At 41.1% G+C, this 14,318-nt stretch overlaps 1 protein-coding gene across 4 annotated transcripts in view; it reads right to left on the bottom strand.

Annotated features, from left to right (window-relative positions):
- Positions 1–14,318, bottom strand: part of NR6A1 (nuclear receptor subfamily 6, group A, member 1) — a 259,386-nt gene that overhangs the window by 216,173 nt on the left and 28,895 nt on the right. For all 4 annotated transcript variants that reach the window (XM_011931394.1, XM_011931392.1, XM_011931395.1 and 1 more), the window contains exon 2: positions 5,001–5,042. In XM_011931394.1, coding sequence (XP_011786784.1) covers positions 5,001–5,042 — 42 coding nt within the window. The remainder of the gene's footprint in view (positions 1–5,000; positions 5,043–14,318) is intronic.

Raw genomic sequence — 14,318 nt, 5'->3', positions numbered from 1 at the left:
AAGATTGCGCCACTGCACTCTAGCCTGGCTGACAGAGCGAGACTCTGCCTCAAAAAATAAATAAATAAAGTACTCGCTCAGTCACTTGAGATAAAATGCTTGGGGTAGCTTTTCATCCTCAAACTTAATGTTTTTACTAGTTCATAGTGTTTGGAACAGTATGTGCCAATCACTAAGACTGCTTCAGAGTTTGCAATTTTGTATGTTTCATTGCCAAAAAAGGCTTAGTGGTTGTTGACTGTAGTATAAGTCAGCTTTCTGTAGCATAAGATTTGATTTTCTCATACTTACTCCACTTGTTATACATCACTGATTATTTGGGTTAAACTGGACTCATTTAAACCAGTTTGCCTTTGTTATTCAAATACGTGATGAGAAATTTAATACTGTAATTTGACTTGAGCCATAAAACACATTTTAATATTAGCTTGTATTATATTTATTAAGCTTGTTTTTGTGGGGAAAAAACTTACTAAAACCTAGATAAGTCTAGATTAAGCCAGTTAAGGTGTATTTTGTATTTTAGTGATGGATCATATCATAAAAATAGAGATAAGCAGGCTGGGCGCGGTGGCTCAAGCCTGTAATCCCAGCACTTTGGGAGGCCGAGACGGGCAGATCATGAGGTCAGGAGATTGAGACCATCCTGGCTAACACGGTGAAACCCCATCTCTACTAAAAAAAATACAAAAAAAACTAGCTGGGCAAGGTGGCGGGTGCCTGTAGTCCCTGCTACTCGGGAGGCTGAGGCAGGAGAATGGCGTGAACCCGGGAGGTGGAGCTTGCAGTGAGCCGAGATCCGGCCACTGCACTCCAGCCTGGGCAACAGAGCGAGACTCAGTCTCAAAAAAAAAAAAACAGAGATAAGTTGGGAAGATATATTGATTATACTGTTCTGTTGAGGGAAAGGTCATGTAATTGGAAATTTAAATTTTTGGTTATTGTGTTCACATCATAGTACATAAGCATCATTTATAGTTTGGCTTTGAGAACTTTTCTGGTATTACGTTTACAGAATGTATGAAAGAAACAAGTTTTGATTATATTTTTATATTTGTAAGGTAAAAGTTTGGTTAAAATGATCACTGTTCTTTTTTCATCATTTCAATTAAAAATATTCGAAAGAGAAAAAAAATACAAAAATCAGCCAGGCATGGTGGTGTGTACATGTAGTCACAGCTACTCAGGAAACTGAGGTGGGAGGATCACCTGAGCCCATGAGGTCAAGGCTGCAGTGAGCCATGACTATGCCACTACACTGCAGCTTGGGCAAAAGAGTAAGACCCTGTCTCAAAAAAATTAAATTAAATAAACAAAAGTCACATGGAATTAACATAGGAGATGTTATTCCTTCCTAGTCAGAATCCCCAGAATATGCAGTATCAAAAAACCACAGACAATTTAACACAACACACACAGTCCATCTCAGTCTTGATGCTTCCTATCACTCGGTAGGGCTGAACATGCTCATTTGAACCCCAAAATTGATACAAACTGAGATAAAATTTTATTTTGTCTAATTATTATTATTATTATTTTTTTTTTTTTTTTTTTTTGAGACAGAGTCTCGCTGTTGTTACCCAGGCTGGAGTGCAAAGGCACGATCTCAGCTCACCGCAACCTCCACCTCCCGGGTTCAAGCAATTTTCCTGCCTCAGCCTCCTGAGTAGCTGGGACTACAGACATGTGCCACTAGGCCCAGCTAATTTTGCATTTTCAGTAGAGACGGGGTTTCTCCATATTGGTCAGGCTGGTCTCAAACTCCTGACCTCAGGTGATCCGCCCACCTGAGCCTCTCAAAGTGCTGGAATTACAGGCGTGAGCCACCGTGCCCGGCCTAAATATTTTTAGAATAATCAGATCCTTATGTATTTCTTCAAAAAGAAAGATTAAAATACCACTAACTTCCCAGAATAGGAATTACTGAGAATATTACCCACATACACTAAGTACAAATTTTTTGGTTTGTTTTTTGTTTTTGAGACTGTGTCTTGCTCTGTGTCACCTAGGCTGGAATGCAGTGGTGTGATCATGGCTCAACTGCAGCCTCCTCCTTAAGCAATCCTCCCACCTCACCTTCTCAAGTAGCTGGGACCACAGGCACATGCCACCACACCTGGATAATTTTTAAATTTTCTTTGTAGAGATGGGGCTCCCTGTGTTACCCAGGTTGGTCTCAAACTCCTGATCCTGGATCCTGGGTTCAAATGATCCTCCCACCTTGGCCTCCCAAAGTGCTGGAATTTCAGGCACGAGCCATCACGCCCTGCCAGTAAGTACAATTTTTTAGTCTTTTTTTTTTGATGACTCCTATTCTATACTGATGTATAAAATTATGTCTCAATGTCTGTTCATTCTCGTGGAATAGAGAGGTCTATAAATTGCCATATCTAGCTAGGAATTTTATGCAGAAATGTTCAATGAGCTGGTATTACTTAACCCAGAAAGAAGAATTCAGCAATAATTTTTCTGAGACTATCAAGGACCTTTCTCAGAAAATGGGCATTAGCCATTTGCAATTGCTACTAGGTGCAGAAAAAGAGAATACGTTTGGGTACTAAGTGCTAAACTAGAGGTTTATAAAATGTCCTTTCAAATATTTCCTAATACACTGATAATATACAAGGACAAGAGCTATACTTACTTATCTGTGTATCCCTAGAGCCTAGAGAACTGGGTGTGGAGCAGAGAGAACACTCAGTGCTTAACAAACTGAGTTATCAACTATTTAGCATGTTTTATGTGTAGCTGTCTGAAAGGTTACAGGGCATCTCAATGTACTTCCTAATGTTCAAAAATGCTTCTAAGAAAGGACCATGACCAGGTGTGGTGGTTCACGCCTGTAATCCTAGCACTTTGGGAGGCCGAGGCAGGCAGATCACAAGGTCAGGAGTTCAAGACCAGCCTGACCAATATGGTGAAACCCCGTCTCTACTAAAAACACAAAAATTAGCCAGGCGTGGTAGTGCACGCCTGTAGTCCCAGCTACTCGGGAGGCTGAGGCAGGAGAATCACTTGAACCCAGGAGTCAGAGGTTGCAGTGAGCCGACATCATGCCATTGCACTCCAGCCTGGGTGACAAAGCGAGACTCCGTTTCAAAAAAAAGAAGGGACCATGACTCCGGAAAAATAACTGAATTTATCTTTTCCTCCCCCTAAACAAAGGCTACTCATAAGAGAATAATAGAAAACACAGCTAGACCTTGAATAACACAGGTTTCAACTACACAGGTCCACTTACACACAGACTTTTTTCAATAAAAGTTACACCAAGTGTGCCTACCTCTCCTGCCTTCCCTTTCACCTCTGCCACCCAAGACAATAAGACCAACCCTCTTCCTCCTCCCTCAGCACGAAGGCGGTGAGGATGAAGACCTTTATGATGATTCATTTCTACTAATGAAGAGTAAATATATTTTGTCTTCCTTATGACTTTTTAACACATTCTCTTCTCTAGTGTACTTTATTGTAACAATACAGAATATAATACATATAACATACAAAATACGTGTTAATCTCCTGATTATGTTATCAGCCAGGCTTCCAGTCAACAGTAAGTTATTAATAAAGTTTTTGAGGAGTCAAAAGTTTTAAGTGGACTTTCAACTGTGCAGGGGGTTGTCATCCATAACCCCCACATTGTTTAAGGGTCAACCATAGTATATTCACCTATAGCTGCTGGTATACTGGGGCTATACTACCTTAAATACAAAACTGATTCTGAAATTTACAACTTTTAAAAAGACAAATGTATTTCCCTGGTGTTTGATAAGCATCATGAGAACTAATTTGCCTAACAACTAATAAGTATTAGTTGAAACATGGACATTTATACTATTACGGAGGGCAGAGGGGAATACGTGAGAAGGTCCACAACCTCAGAGCTTGCATCAGCTTCACGATGATGGAAAGGTAAGCTTTATCACTTATCTCAACAGCAGACTGGTGGCAAAGGGCCAGCCGTAACAAAGTATTAGAATCAGAAAAATAACTCTAGACCATCTCATGGAATCTCAATCTAAATTATCATTTGACCTTTCTGCATTATAGCAAAGTAAGGTCTGTATACACTGGATACTTCCATGTCCTATTTCTAACCATTATGACTATGTGTCCCAGAATGGTACATGCCACCACATTTAGGGAGAACTGGAAATTCAAATGATTATCTATGATGAAGACTCACATAGTCCTGAAAAGCATCATTTAATTAGACCTTGAAATGGTAACTCTCATATCTTAACCATAAGACTGTAAATGAAAATTAAACTGTACTACAAAGGTTATCAATTAAAATTTCTAAACAAATGCTTCTTTGAAAGAAATTATTTCAAAACTATCAATATTTCAGAAGTGTTTGTGAGTATACAGTCGTCCATGTGCATAAGTGGAAGAAAATTGTTTTTTTTTCTTTTTGAGGTAGAGTTTTGCTCTTGTCACCCAGGCTGGAGTGCAATGGCACGATCTTGGCTCACCGCAACCTCCGCCTCCCAGATTCAAGCAATTCTCCAGCCTCAGCCTCCCGAGTAGCTGGGACTACAGACACCCGCCACTGCGCCCAGCTGATTTTTGTATTTTTGGTAGAGACCGGGTTTCACTATGTTGGCCACACTGGTCTTGAACTCCTGATCCACCCGCCTCAGCCTCCCAAAGTGCTGGGATTATAGGTGTCAGCCACCACGCCTAGCTTCAAAGTACAATTTTTATTTTTGTTGGTTTCATGGAGGCATGGAGAACAAAGCAAGGAGATTGGTATTAAACAGAAATTTTCAGCAAACCAACTTTCTATTAAACAGATAGATCCTGGCCATTGGATAACATCAGAAGACAGCATAACTAGAAAAGACAGAATGTCCTTCCTATAATTACAAATTAAAGTGAAATAAAACCTGAGAGTCAATAAAGTAAGGCTTATCAATGACACCTTAAGTTATTCACTTAAAAGTGTACATACACATCCTTTTCTTACCACAGAATATTGGGTAACATTGAGAACTTACTAGTGCCTGGGTCAAGCTCTGCCAATTCATCCTGACAGAAACCTAAAGAGAAAACAATAGGAAAAAAAATTACAATTTGTGAGTTACTTCAAGCTGACTCCAAATATGAAGTATCATATAGTGAGGGGGAAATCTACACTCAGAAGTCAATTTGGGTTTCAATCCTAGCTCTAATATTTAGCTACTACATATCCCTCTGAGCCTCCATTTCATCCCTTCAATACAAAAACAGATAAAAGCACTTACCACAGAATTGTAATGAGGATTAAACAAGTTACCAAAATAAAATGCTTACCACAGGCCTTGCCACACAGTAGGAGCTCAATATACAACAGCACAAGTAATTATGAGTTATCATGGCAATGTCCGTTGGAATAAAAACTCACAGGAAAATTACAATTCATTTAATACCTGTCATAAATTCTGTTCAACACTGCTAATTCTTTTACAAAAGAAAGCAAAATATATAAAATATTAACTTACACAAATATCAGTGTAATATCATGTAAATTTTTCACAAATGCTGAAGAATTTTACCTATACAAACAAATGGAAGCAATTTTTCCATTAATAAGTATGCTATTCAGGTTGGAATAAATACCTGTCAAAGCACACTTCACATTTCATATGCTCGGACCCAAAAAGTATGAGCTACATTTGTCTAGCTGGTGTATAACTATCACACTGGAGAGATAAATCAAGCACAAGGAACGGCAAACACAGTAGGTCCTCTATACATCGTTGATGAAAGGTTTTGTTTTTCCTGGAATGGCTGCATACTTTCTCCTGTTTGCTTTCTACTCTTCCTCAGTTTAAATATTTCCTCAGAAAAGTTTTCTCTTGCCTCTTTCACCCTTGTCTCACACACAAGGTTAAATCCCTGGTTATAATTATCTCTAACACCTGTGCTTGCTTCTTCATAGCACTCATCAACAAGGAACTACTTGTTCAGTGTCTGACCACAGTGAGACTGTTCCATGAGGGCGGGGATCCAACCTGCCTTGTTTTAACAGCTTTAACCCCATTACCTCTCACAAGCCTAGCACGTAGTAGCTGTTCAGTAAACAACTGTAGTATTTCACCAGTAAATTCAAAAATAATGGATCTTGATGCTGGGTGCAGTGGCTCATGCCTGTAATCCAAGCACTTTGGGAGGCCGAAACGAGCAGATGACTTGAGGCCAGGAGTTCAAGACCAGCCTGGCCAACAGGGTGAAACCCTGCCTCTACTAAAAATACAAAAACTAGCCAGGCATGATGGCGCTTGGCTGTAATCCCAGCTAATCGGGAGGCTGAGGCAGGAGAATCTTTTGAGCCTGAGAGGTGGAGGTCGCAGTGAGCCGAGACTGTACCACTGCACTCCAGCCTGGGTGATAGAGTAAGACCCTGTCTCAAAAAATAAAACAAAAAAAAAGGGAGCAAAATTAGGATTAGAGAAGCATGAGAGTAACTTCTGTCAAAACTGGGCAACGAAAAGCCAAACCAAAAACTAGCAGTCATGGGGGAGAAATGAGATTCATGTAGCAGGCCAACTGCTTAAACACTTTGTTTTTGTTTGAGATACAGTCTTGCTCTATCACCCAGCTAGAGTGCAGTGATGCGATCTCGGCTCACTGCAACCTCCGCGCCTCCTGGGTTCAAGTGATTCTCCTGCCTCAGTCTACTGAGCAGCTGGGATTACAGGCACCTGCCACCGTGCCCAGCTAATTTTCATATTTTTAGTAGAGATGGGTTTCATCCTGTTGGCCAGGCTGGTCTCAAACTCCTGACCTCAAGTGATCTGACCATCTTCGCCTCCCAAAGTGCTGTGATTAGAGAAAGCCCAGCTTGGGCATCACAACTTTTAAAGTCCTTTGCAATTCTGGGCTGTTGTGGCCACATCAAACACGCCACATTCTTTCTTGCCTTTCTGTGATTCCTCCTCCTCCTCCACTTGGTAAAACAATTCATCTTTTAAGATTCAGTTCTAATATCACAACAATGAAATATGGAAAACAGAAGAGGCCTCACCAGCATTCACCAAACAATAAAGGAATAATTTAAATACCTGCCTCTTCCACTACATAGTGAGATCTTCAAGGCTAGGGACTGTGCCTTATCCATCTGCAGAGCTGCTTCTGGCCAGAACAGTTGTGGACACATTATGGAAGGTGCTGAAATGCAGGATCAACTAAACAGAACACACAACCCTGCCTCTAGATCACAGTCTAGGGAAGAAAGTCATAGAATCAGAAAATCTAAAGTCTAGTCTGAATAATGTGTGTAAAGCCTAAATGAGGAGACTGGATCTGAAATACCAGAATTTAGAAGCTGCTTAAAGTGGCTGATCTCAGACCAGCTTTAAATCCCTCTACATAAAGGCAATGGGAATCAGAAAAGCCATGGAGAGATGCCAGGTGTCTTCATATATTCAGACTGCTATAATAAAATACCATAAACTAAGTCTCACAGTTGTGGAGCCGTGAAGTCCAAGATCAAGGTGCTGGTAGATTTGGTGTCTAGTGAGAGCCCATTTTATGGTTCATAGATGGTACCTTACCACTGTTCTCACATGGTAGAATGAGCTCTTTAGGGTCTCTCTTATACTGCAACAATCACCTCCCAAAAGGCCCCCATGCTAATACCATCACCTTGGAGGTTAGGATTTCAATATGTGAATTCAGGGGGATCACACACATTCAGACCAGAGCAACAGGCAATGAGAAACTAACTCCTCATTATACATGGACTGAATGTTGAACATCGTGCCAGAAGTGAAACTGAGAATAAACTTCATGTCATGTAAATTGACTCAGAAACAGGACAAAAGTACAGGAAAGCAATGGGAAGGTTAGAACTCTCCTAGGTTCTAACTCAAGCCACCTTTAGTTATATGACCTTAGGTAAGTCACTCCCCATTCTGCACCTCAGATTACTTTGGACATCAAATGAAAGGACTCTACTAGAAGTCTCAAAAAAAGACAAAGCCTAATGTACCTTCTGAAAGTACCTATTGTTGTGAACTCAAGTAACTGATCAAACAAAAATAGAGGGTGACTCAAAAACAAAGAAAATACTAAGTAAAATATTTAAGACGGACATATATTGCTTTTATCTGCCTAGCAACCACTCCCCCCTTATTCTGTTAATGGCACCCTGATTTTTCTTTGCAGACTTCTATTCAAAGGCCACAGGATCCAAGCAGAATTGACCCTAACTTTGTTGTAAATTGGGATCAACAACAGCACCTACCTTACACGGATGTCAAAACAATTAAATGACACCAGGTACAGTGGTGCATGCCTGTAATCCCAGCACTTTGGAAGGCTGAAGCAGGAGGATCGCTTGAGCCCAGGAGTTGGGAGACCACCCTGGACAACATGGTGAAACCCTATCTCTACCAAAAAAATACAGAAGTTAGCCAGGTGTGGTGGTGCATGCCTGTAATCCCACCTACTTGGGAGGCTGAGGTAGACGATCACCTGACCTTAGGAGGTCGAGGCTGCAGTGAGCCATGATCGTGCCACTACACTCCGGCCTGGGCAACAGAGTGAGACCCAGTCTCAAAAAGTAATTAAACGAGACAGTGAATATAAAGGCTTTGCACAGGGCAACAGAGTGAGACCCAGTCTCAAAAAATAATTAAACGAGACGGTGAATATAAAGGCTTTGCACAGTACTTGACAAAGTAAAAGCTCTATATATGTAAGCTGCTACTAACTAATCTCTAGGGTCCATCCAATTCAGTGCTGTGTCTATGAAAGCAAAGTGTAGATTATAGGAGAGTTACTATGAATGGTTATTCATGGCATCATCCTCAAAGACCTGGGATGGAACCCTAACATCACTAATGTCACTTTGGTTACTTGCTGTGGTTCTTGAACTTTTTACATTTTCAGCCTGTAAACTGCTGAATGTAGTGATTCCAGATGTTTGCCACTTCCTGAAGAAAGAAGGACTCTATATTTGCCTTAAAAAAATTCCTCCAAGGGTCACAAAGATCCTGATTATAGAATTCAGTAATTACATCTACATTCCCTCCACTTAGTCCTGAGACTACTGCTAATATGTTGTCTCTGGTTTTATAGATCATCATTAATGCAGAAGCCTTGAGGATATATGGAGAACAATGTTAATCCTACCTACAAACCACATACCTACTGACCACAAGGCAATGAAATGGCCACAGCTGGCTACTGTTGTCAAGCAGAGTTTTGCCCTGATTCTCAGCAACCACATCTAGCTGGCAAAATGATTCTTAGCTAGAAGAACCCAAACCACTGCTGGATGTAACCCCAAATGTACATTAAATTGGATTTCTTCAATTAGATTCAACTCAAAGGCAATCACAGTTGTTCAGTAGAAAGCAGACTCTTGGCCAGGCACAGTGGCTCACACCTGTAATCCCAACACTTTGGAAGGCCAAGGTGGGTGGATCACTTGAGGTCAGGAGTTTGAGACCAGCATGGCAAAAATGGTGAAACCCCATCTCTACCAAAAAAGAAACACCAAAAATTAGCCTGGCGTGGCAGTGCACACCTGTAATCCCAGCTACATAGGAGGCTGAGATAGGAGAATCACTTGAACACGGAGGCAGAGGTTGTAGTGAGCCGAGATTATGCCACTGCACTCCAGCCTGGGGGATAGAGCAAGACTCCTTCTCAAAAATAAAAACAAAAAAAAAAGACACTGAGTGCGGTGGATCACCTGAGGTCAGGGGTTCAAGACCAGCCTGACCAACATGGTGAAACCCCATCTCTACTACAAATACAAAAATTAGGCAGGGCACAGTGGCTCATGCCTGTAATTCCAGCACTTTGGGAGACAGAGGTAGGCATATCACGAGGTCAGGAGTTCAAGAACAGCCTGGCCAACATAGTAAAACCCCGTTTCTACTAAAAATACAAAAATCAGTCAGGTATGGTGGCACACTCCTGTAGTCACAGCTATTCAGGAGGCTGAGGCAAGAGAATCACTTTAACCCAGGAGGCAGAGGTTGCAGTGAGCGGAGATCATGCCACTGCACTCCAGCCTGGGCAACAGAGCAAGACTCTGTCTCAAAACAAAACAAAATAAAAAGAAAGCAGGCTCTTAAGCTTCATAAATAAACAAACATACCCCCAAACCCACCTGTCTCACAGAACACAACATATTAAACAGATCAGGAAATATTCTGAGAAATCCAGGGTCTTTGGTTGGTGACTTAAATTGCTTTCAAAAGAGAAAGACAAGAAATAGATTGGTTCCTAAGATGACATCACCAAGTCAGTGTGCAAACAGGCAATGTTACTGCAAAGGTTATATTCACTTGCCTCAGTTTAACTAGGAAGATAAATGCATACTGAAATGGACACGGGGCCGGGCACAATGGCTCACATCTGTAATCCCAGCATTTTGGGAGGCCAAAGCAGGTGGATCACCTGAGGTCAGGAGTTCAAGACCACCCTGACCAACATGGTAAAACTCCATCCCTACTAAAAATACAAAAATTAGGCCGGGTGCAGTGGCTCATACCTGTAATCCCAGCACTTTGGGAGGCCGAGGTAGGAGGATCACGAGGTCAGGAGTTTGAGACCAGCTTGGCCAACAAAGTGAAACCCCATCTCTACTAAAAATACAAAAATTAGCCAGGCGTGGTGGCGCACACCTGTAGTCCTAGCTACTCGCGGGGGCTGAGGCAAGAGAATCGCTTGAACCTGGGAAGCAGAGGTTGCAGTGAACCAAGATCACCCCACTGCACTCCAGCCCAGACGACAAAGCGAGACTCCATCTTAAAAAAAAAAATAATAATACAAAAATACAAAAATTAGCTGGGCTAATTTTGGTGGTGGCGGGTGCCTATAATCCCAGCTACTCAGGAGGCTGAGGCAGGAGAATTGCTTGAACTTGGGAGGCAGAGATTCCAGTGAGCCCAGATCACATCACTGTATTCCAGCCCAGACGACAAAGTGAGACTCCATCTAAAAAAAAAAAAATACAAAAATACAAAAATTAGCTGGGCTAATTTTGGTGGTGGCGGGTGCCTATAATCCCAGCTACTCAGGAGGCTGAGGCAGGAGAGAATTGCTTGAACTTGGGAGGCAGAGGTTGCAGTGAGCCCAGATCACATCATTGCACTCCAGCCTGGACAACAGAGCTAGATTCCATTTCAAAAAAAAAAAACCGGAGGCAGCAAGGGTATGGGTATGAGTTAGAACTAGATTCAAATCCCAGATTTGCTATTACCAAATTAACTACTCCAAACCCATGTCTTGAAATGAGGATAAAAATAACCATCACATTCAATTGTTGCGAGATTTGGTGAATATATGTAAATCATCTACTTTATGGCAAGTTAATCAAGCAAATGGCTCTAAGTCTAGGAATCTTATTTCATACAAGAGAAAGTTCCAGTTGACAAGCTCTTCTTCAAATAGGCATTTTGTTTGTTTTTTAAACAAGGTCTTGCTTCTGTAGCCCAGGCTGGGGTGCAGTGGCACGATCATGGCTCACTGCAGCCTTGACCTCTAGGACCCAAGCAACCCTCCCACTTCAGCCTCCCAAGTAGCTGAGACTACGGGTGTGCACCACCATACATTTGACAAAAAGGCATTTGACAAAAAGAAAATGACCACTGATTCCTCAAATTGTGACTGGCTATCATGAGAGGTCACTGATCTTTTTCCTTTTTGATATTTTTACTATCAAATTGTACATTTACCATGACAGCAACTTAAATAAACTTCTGAGTCTTACCAGTCAGCAAATTAAAGTGTGAAACACTAGCTAATTATAATCTATAATGTGTTAGTGTTACTCAAGCCATGTTTTAGTTTGACTGTAGGAAGACAGTATGGTGCAATAGAGACATGGACTCTGGTTAACACTCTGCCAGTTACTCAGTCTCTTTTGAAGCCTCAATAACCCATACGTAAGATTAAGGCCCTTAAAAGGTAAAATTCTACAATTCTAATCAAACATCTCTTTCTACAAAACAGAAGTTGTATGTATCCCACATGATTTGCCGACCACTTTATCTTTTGCTTTTCATAGCATCCTACCCAACAGTGTATACTCCATCCACACTGAAGTACATCATGGCTCCCAGAATTCAACATGCTCTTTGGCCTCAACTCCTTTACACGTGCTATTTTCTCTCCCTGAGTCAACCTTTACTCACCACTGACATAAGGACTCAAGCCAGGTCTCCTCTAATTCCCCCCTCCCTTTCCTGCAAACACTCAAGTCTGAGTTAGGCACTACAAACAACATGGCTGAACCTATAGCTTTTCGGGGACCTATGAGGAAGAAAAAGACTGGTTTCAAAATCCAAAAAAACAGACACACCTGCAAATTTGAAATTCAAATGTTTTAATTAACTATGACATAACATTATTTCACTTAGTCAACTGCAATTCAAGTCTTACATAAACGTGAGAGACAGTGACACAGGGCTTGTAGGACTAAGAAAGTCAAAGGTCAACATAGGTCTTGAAATTGCTCTGATGAGTTCTGTGTGTCTCTTCTATGCTTCCACAGGCTCCTGTGCTTTACACACCACAACCACATCATGATCAGGACCACTAGAACCTGAATTCAGAGAACCCAAGGTTCTAGAGAAGTCTGTTTTCCAGGATCCCCAAGAAAAAGCTAAAAATCTTTACCCGGGTTTTCTATTGATATACAAGAGTCACTCACTGGTCTTTCCTGGACCAATCCCCTCTAGTCAGTTGTATCAGTTTCCCATCTACCTTGTCTCCCCGATCATGATTTGGCATCCAATAAAACTCTGACTAAATAGGTCAGATCTAGTCTCAGCCCCAAGGATAACCCCAGCCCTAGGCCTGAGACATGACCCAGAAAGGCAGCTCAATAAATGTTTGAAGAACTGTTTCTTTCACCAAAAGACAATAATGGTAAGCCACAATGCCACTACAATGAATTTCTTGCCAAAACAACAAATTTCAAGAGAACAATTTCACTGTTCTCAACTTTTAAAGCCTAGATGAGCACTGTCCAATAGAAATTTCTACAATGATGAAAATGTCATATATCTACACTGTCCAATACAGTTGCCACTAGCTACATGTGGCCGATGAGTACTTGGAATGTGACTGGCATGAATGAGAAACTGAATTTTTAACTTTACTCTTAATTTAAATGGCCATATGAGACTGGTGGCTATGAAACAGTGAAAACCTAGAAGTTGTCCCTCTTTCTAAATTTGTCACACCGCATATTTTTTACTGTGTTACAGCATAAAAAAAAAATATGGAAATGTTTATTTAGGCCAGTATTATTTACTAGCCAATTTATAGCTTTGTCAGCTGTTATCACCAGCCTGCAAATGCAGTCACTTACTCCTTCAAATATTAAGTATCTACCCATACTGTAACAGGCCAGAGGTCTGGAAGGTAGAGATGTGAATAAGACTGACTACAGAGAATTAATAGTCTCTAGGAGTATAGAGCAGACAAAAATAACTGTAGAGCCTGACAATGTAAATGCACTTAATGCCGCTAAGTTGTACACTCCAAATGGTTAAAATGGTAAATTTTATGCTATGTATATTTTATCACAATTTTTAAAAAGATTAAAGCCTACTGAAGAAAGAAGTTGAAACAATATTTTTGAAAAAATTAACACTATGGGACAGATGGACATGATACAACTGGGAAGCAGTGCAGAGTAGAAAGAGCATAAATTTTTATTTCAGAATAGGTTTGAGTCCTGGCACCATTTATTACTAATTGTGTTAGCTTAGGAAATGACTTCACCTCTCTGGGCCAATTTCCTCATCTGTAGATGGTTATGAGTACTCAATGATATGATGCACTTAGGTCAGTGAAAGTGCTCGGTAGCCATGATCAATATCAGGGAGAGGAGAAGCAGCAATCATGGAGCCAGGAGCATAGAGATAAGATAGGAATTCACCAGGCAAACAGGGCTAACTGAGAAACATATTTTGCGGAAGCAGAATGTGAAAGCACTAAATAGAGAGAAAAAACAGAATGTCAGTTGGTAATTTGACTTGACTGGAATCTCAGCAGAGCCGTATCATAAAGACCTTCAACTGCCATACATGAAGAGTTTTTGGTTTTTATCCTATAGGCAACAGTGACTGAAAATATATGTATACACCTGGGAAGTCTGTCAATAACAGCCCAACTCTGATTACTTCAATACAGGGGCTCTAAAATTTCAACCAGAAAACTAAAAGCACAAGTTGTTGTAAAAAAATAAAAGAAGTCGGCCGGGCGCGGTGACTCAAGCCTGTAATCCCAGCACTTTGGGAGGCCGAGACAGGCGGATCACGAGGTCAGGAGATCGAGACCATCCTGGCTAACACAGTGAAACCCCG

This window comes from Colobus angolensis, unplaced genomic scaffold (genome assembly GCF_000951035.1).
Source record: "Colobus angolensis palliatus isolate OR3802 unplaced genomic scaffold, Cang.pa_1.0 Scaffold9, whole genome shotgun sequence".
In the NCBI taxonomy this organism is placed as follows: Eukaryota; Metazoa; Chordata; class Mammalia; order Primates; family Cercopithecidae; genus Colobus; species Colobus angolensis.
Note: the sequence above shows the minus strand (reverse complement) of the source record. Positions and strands in the feature narration are given on the sequence as shown.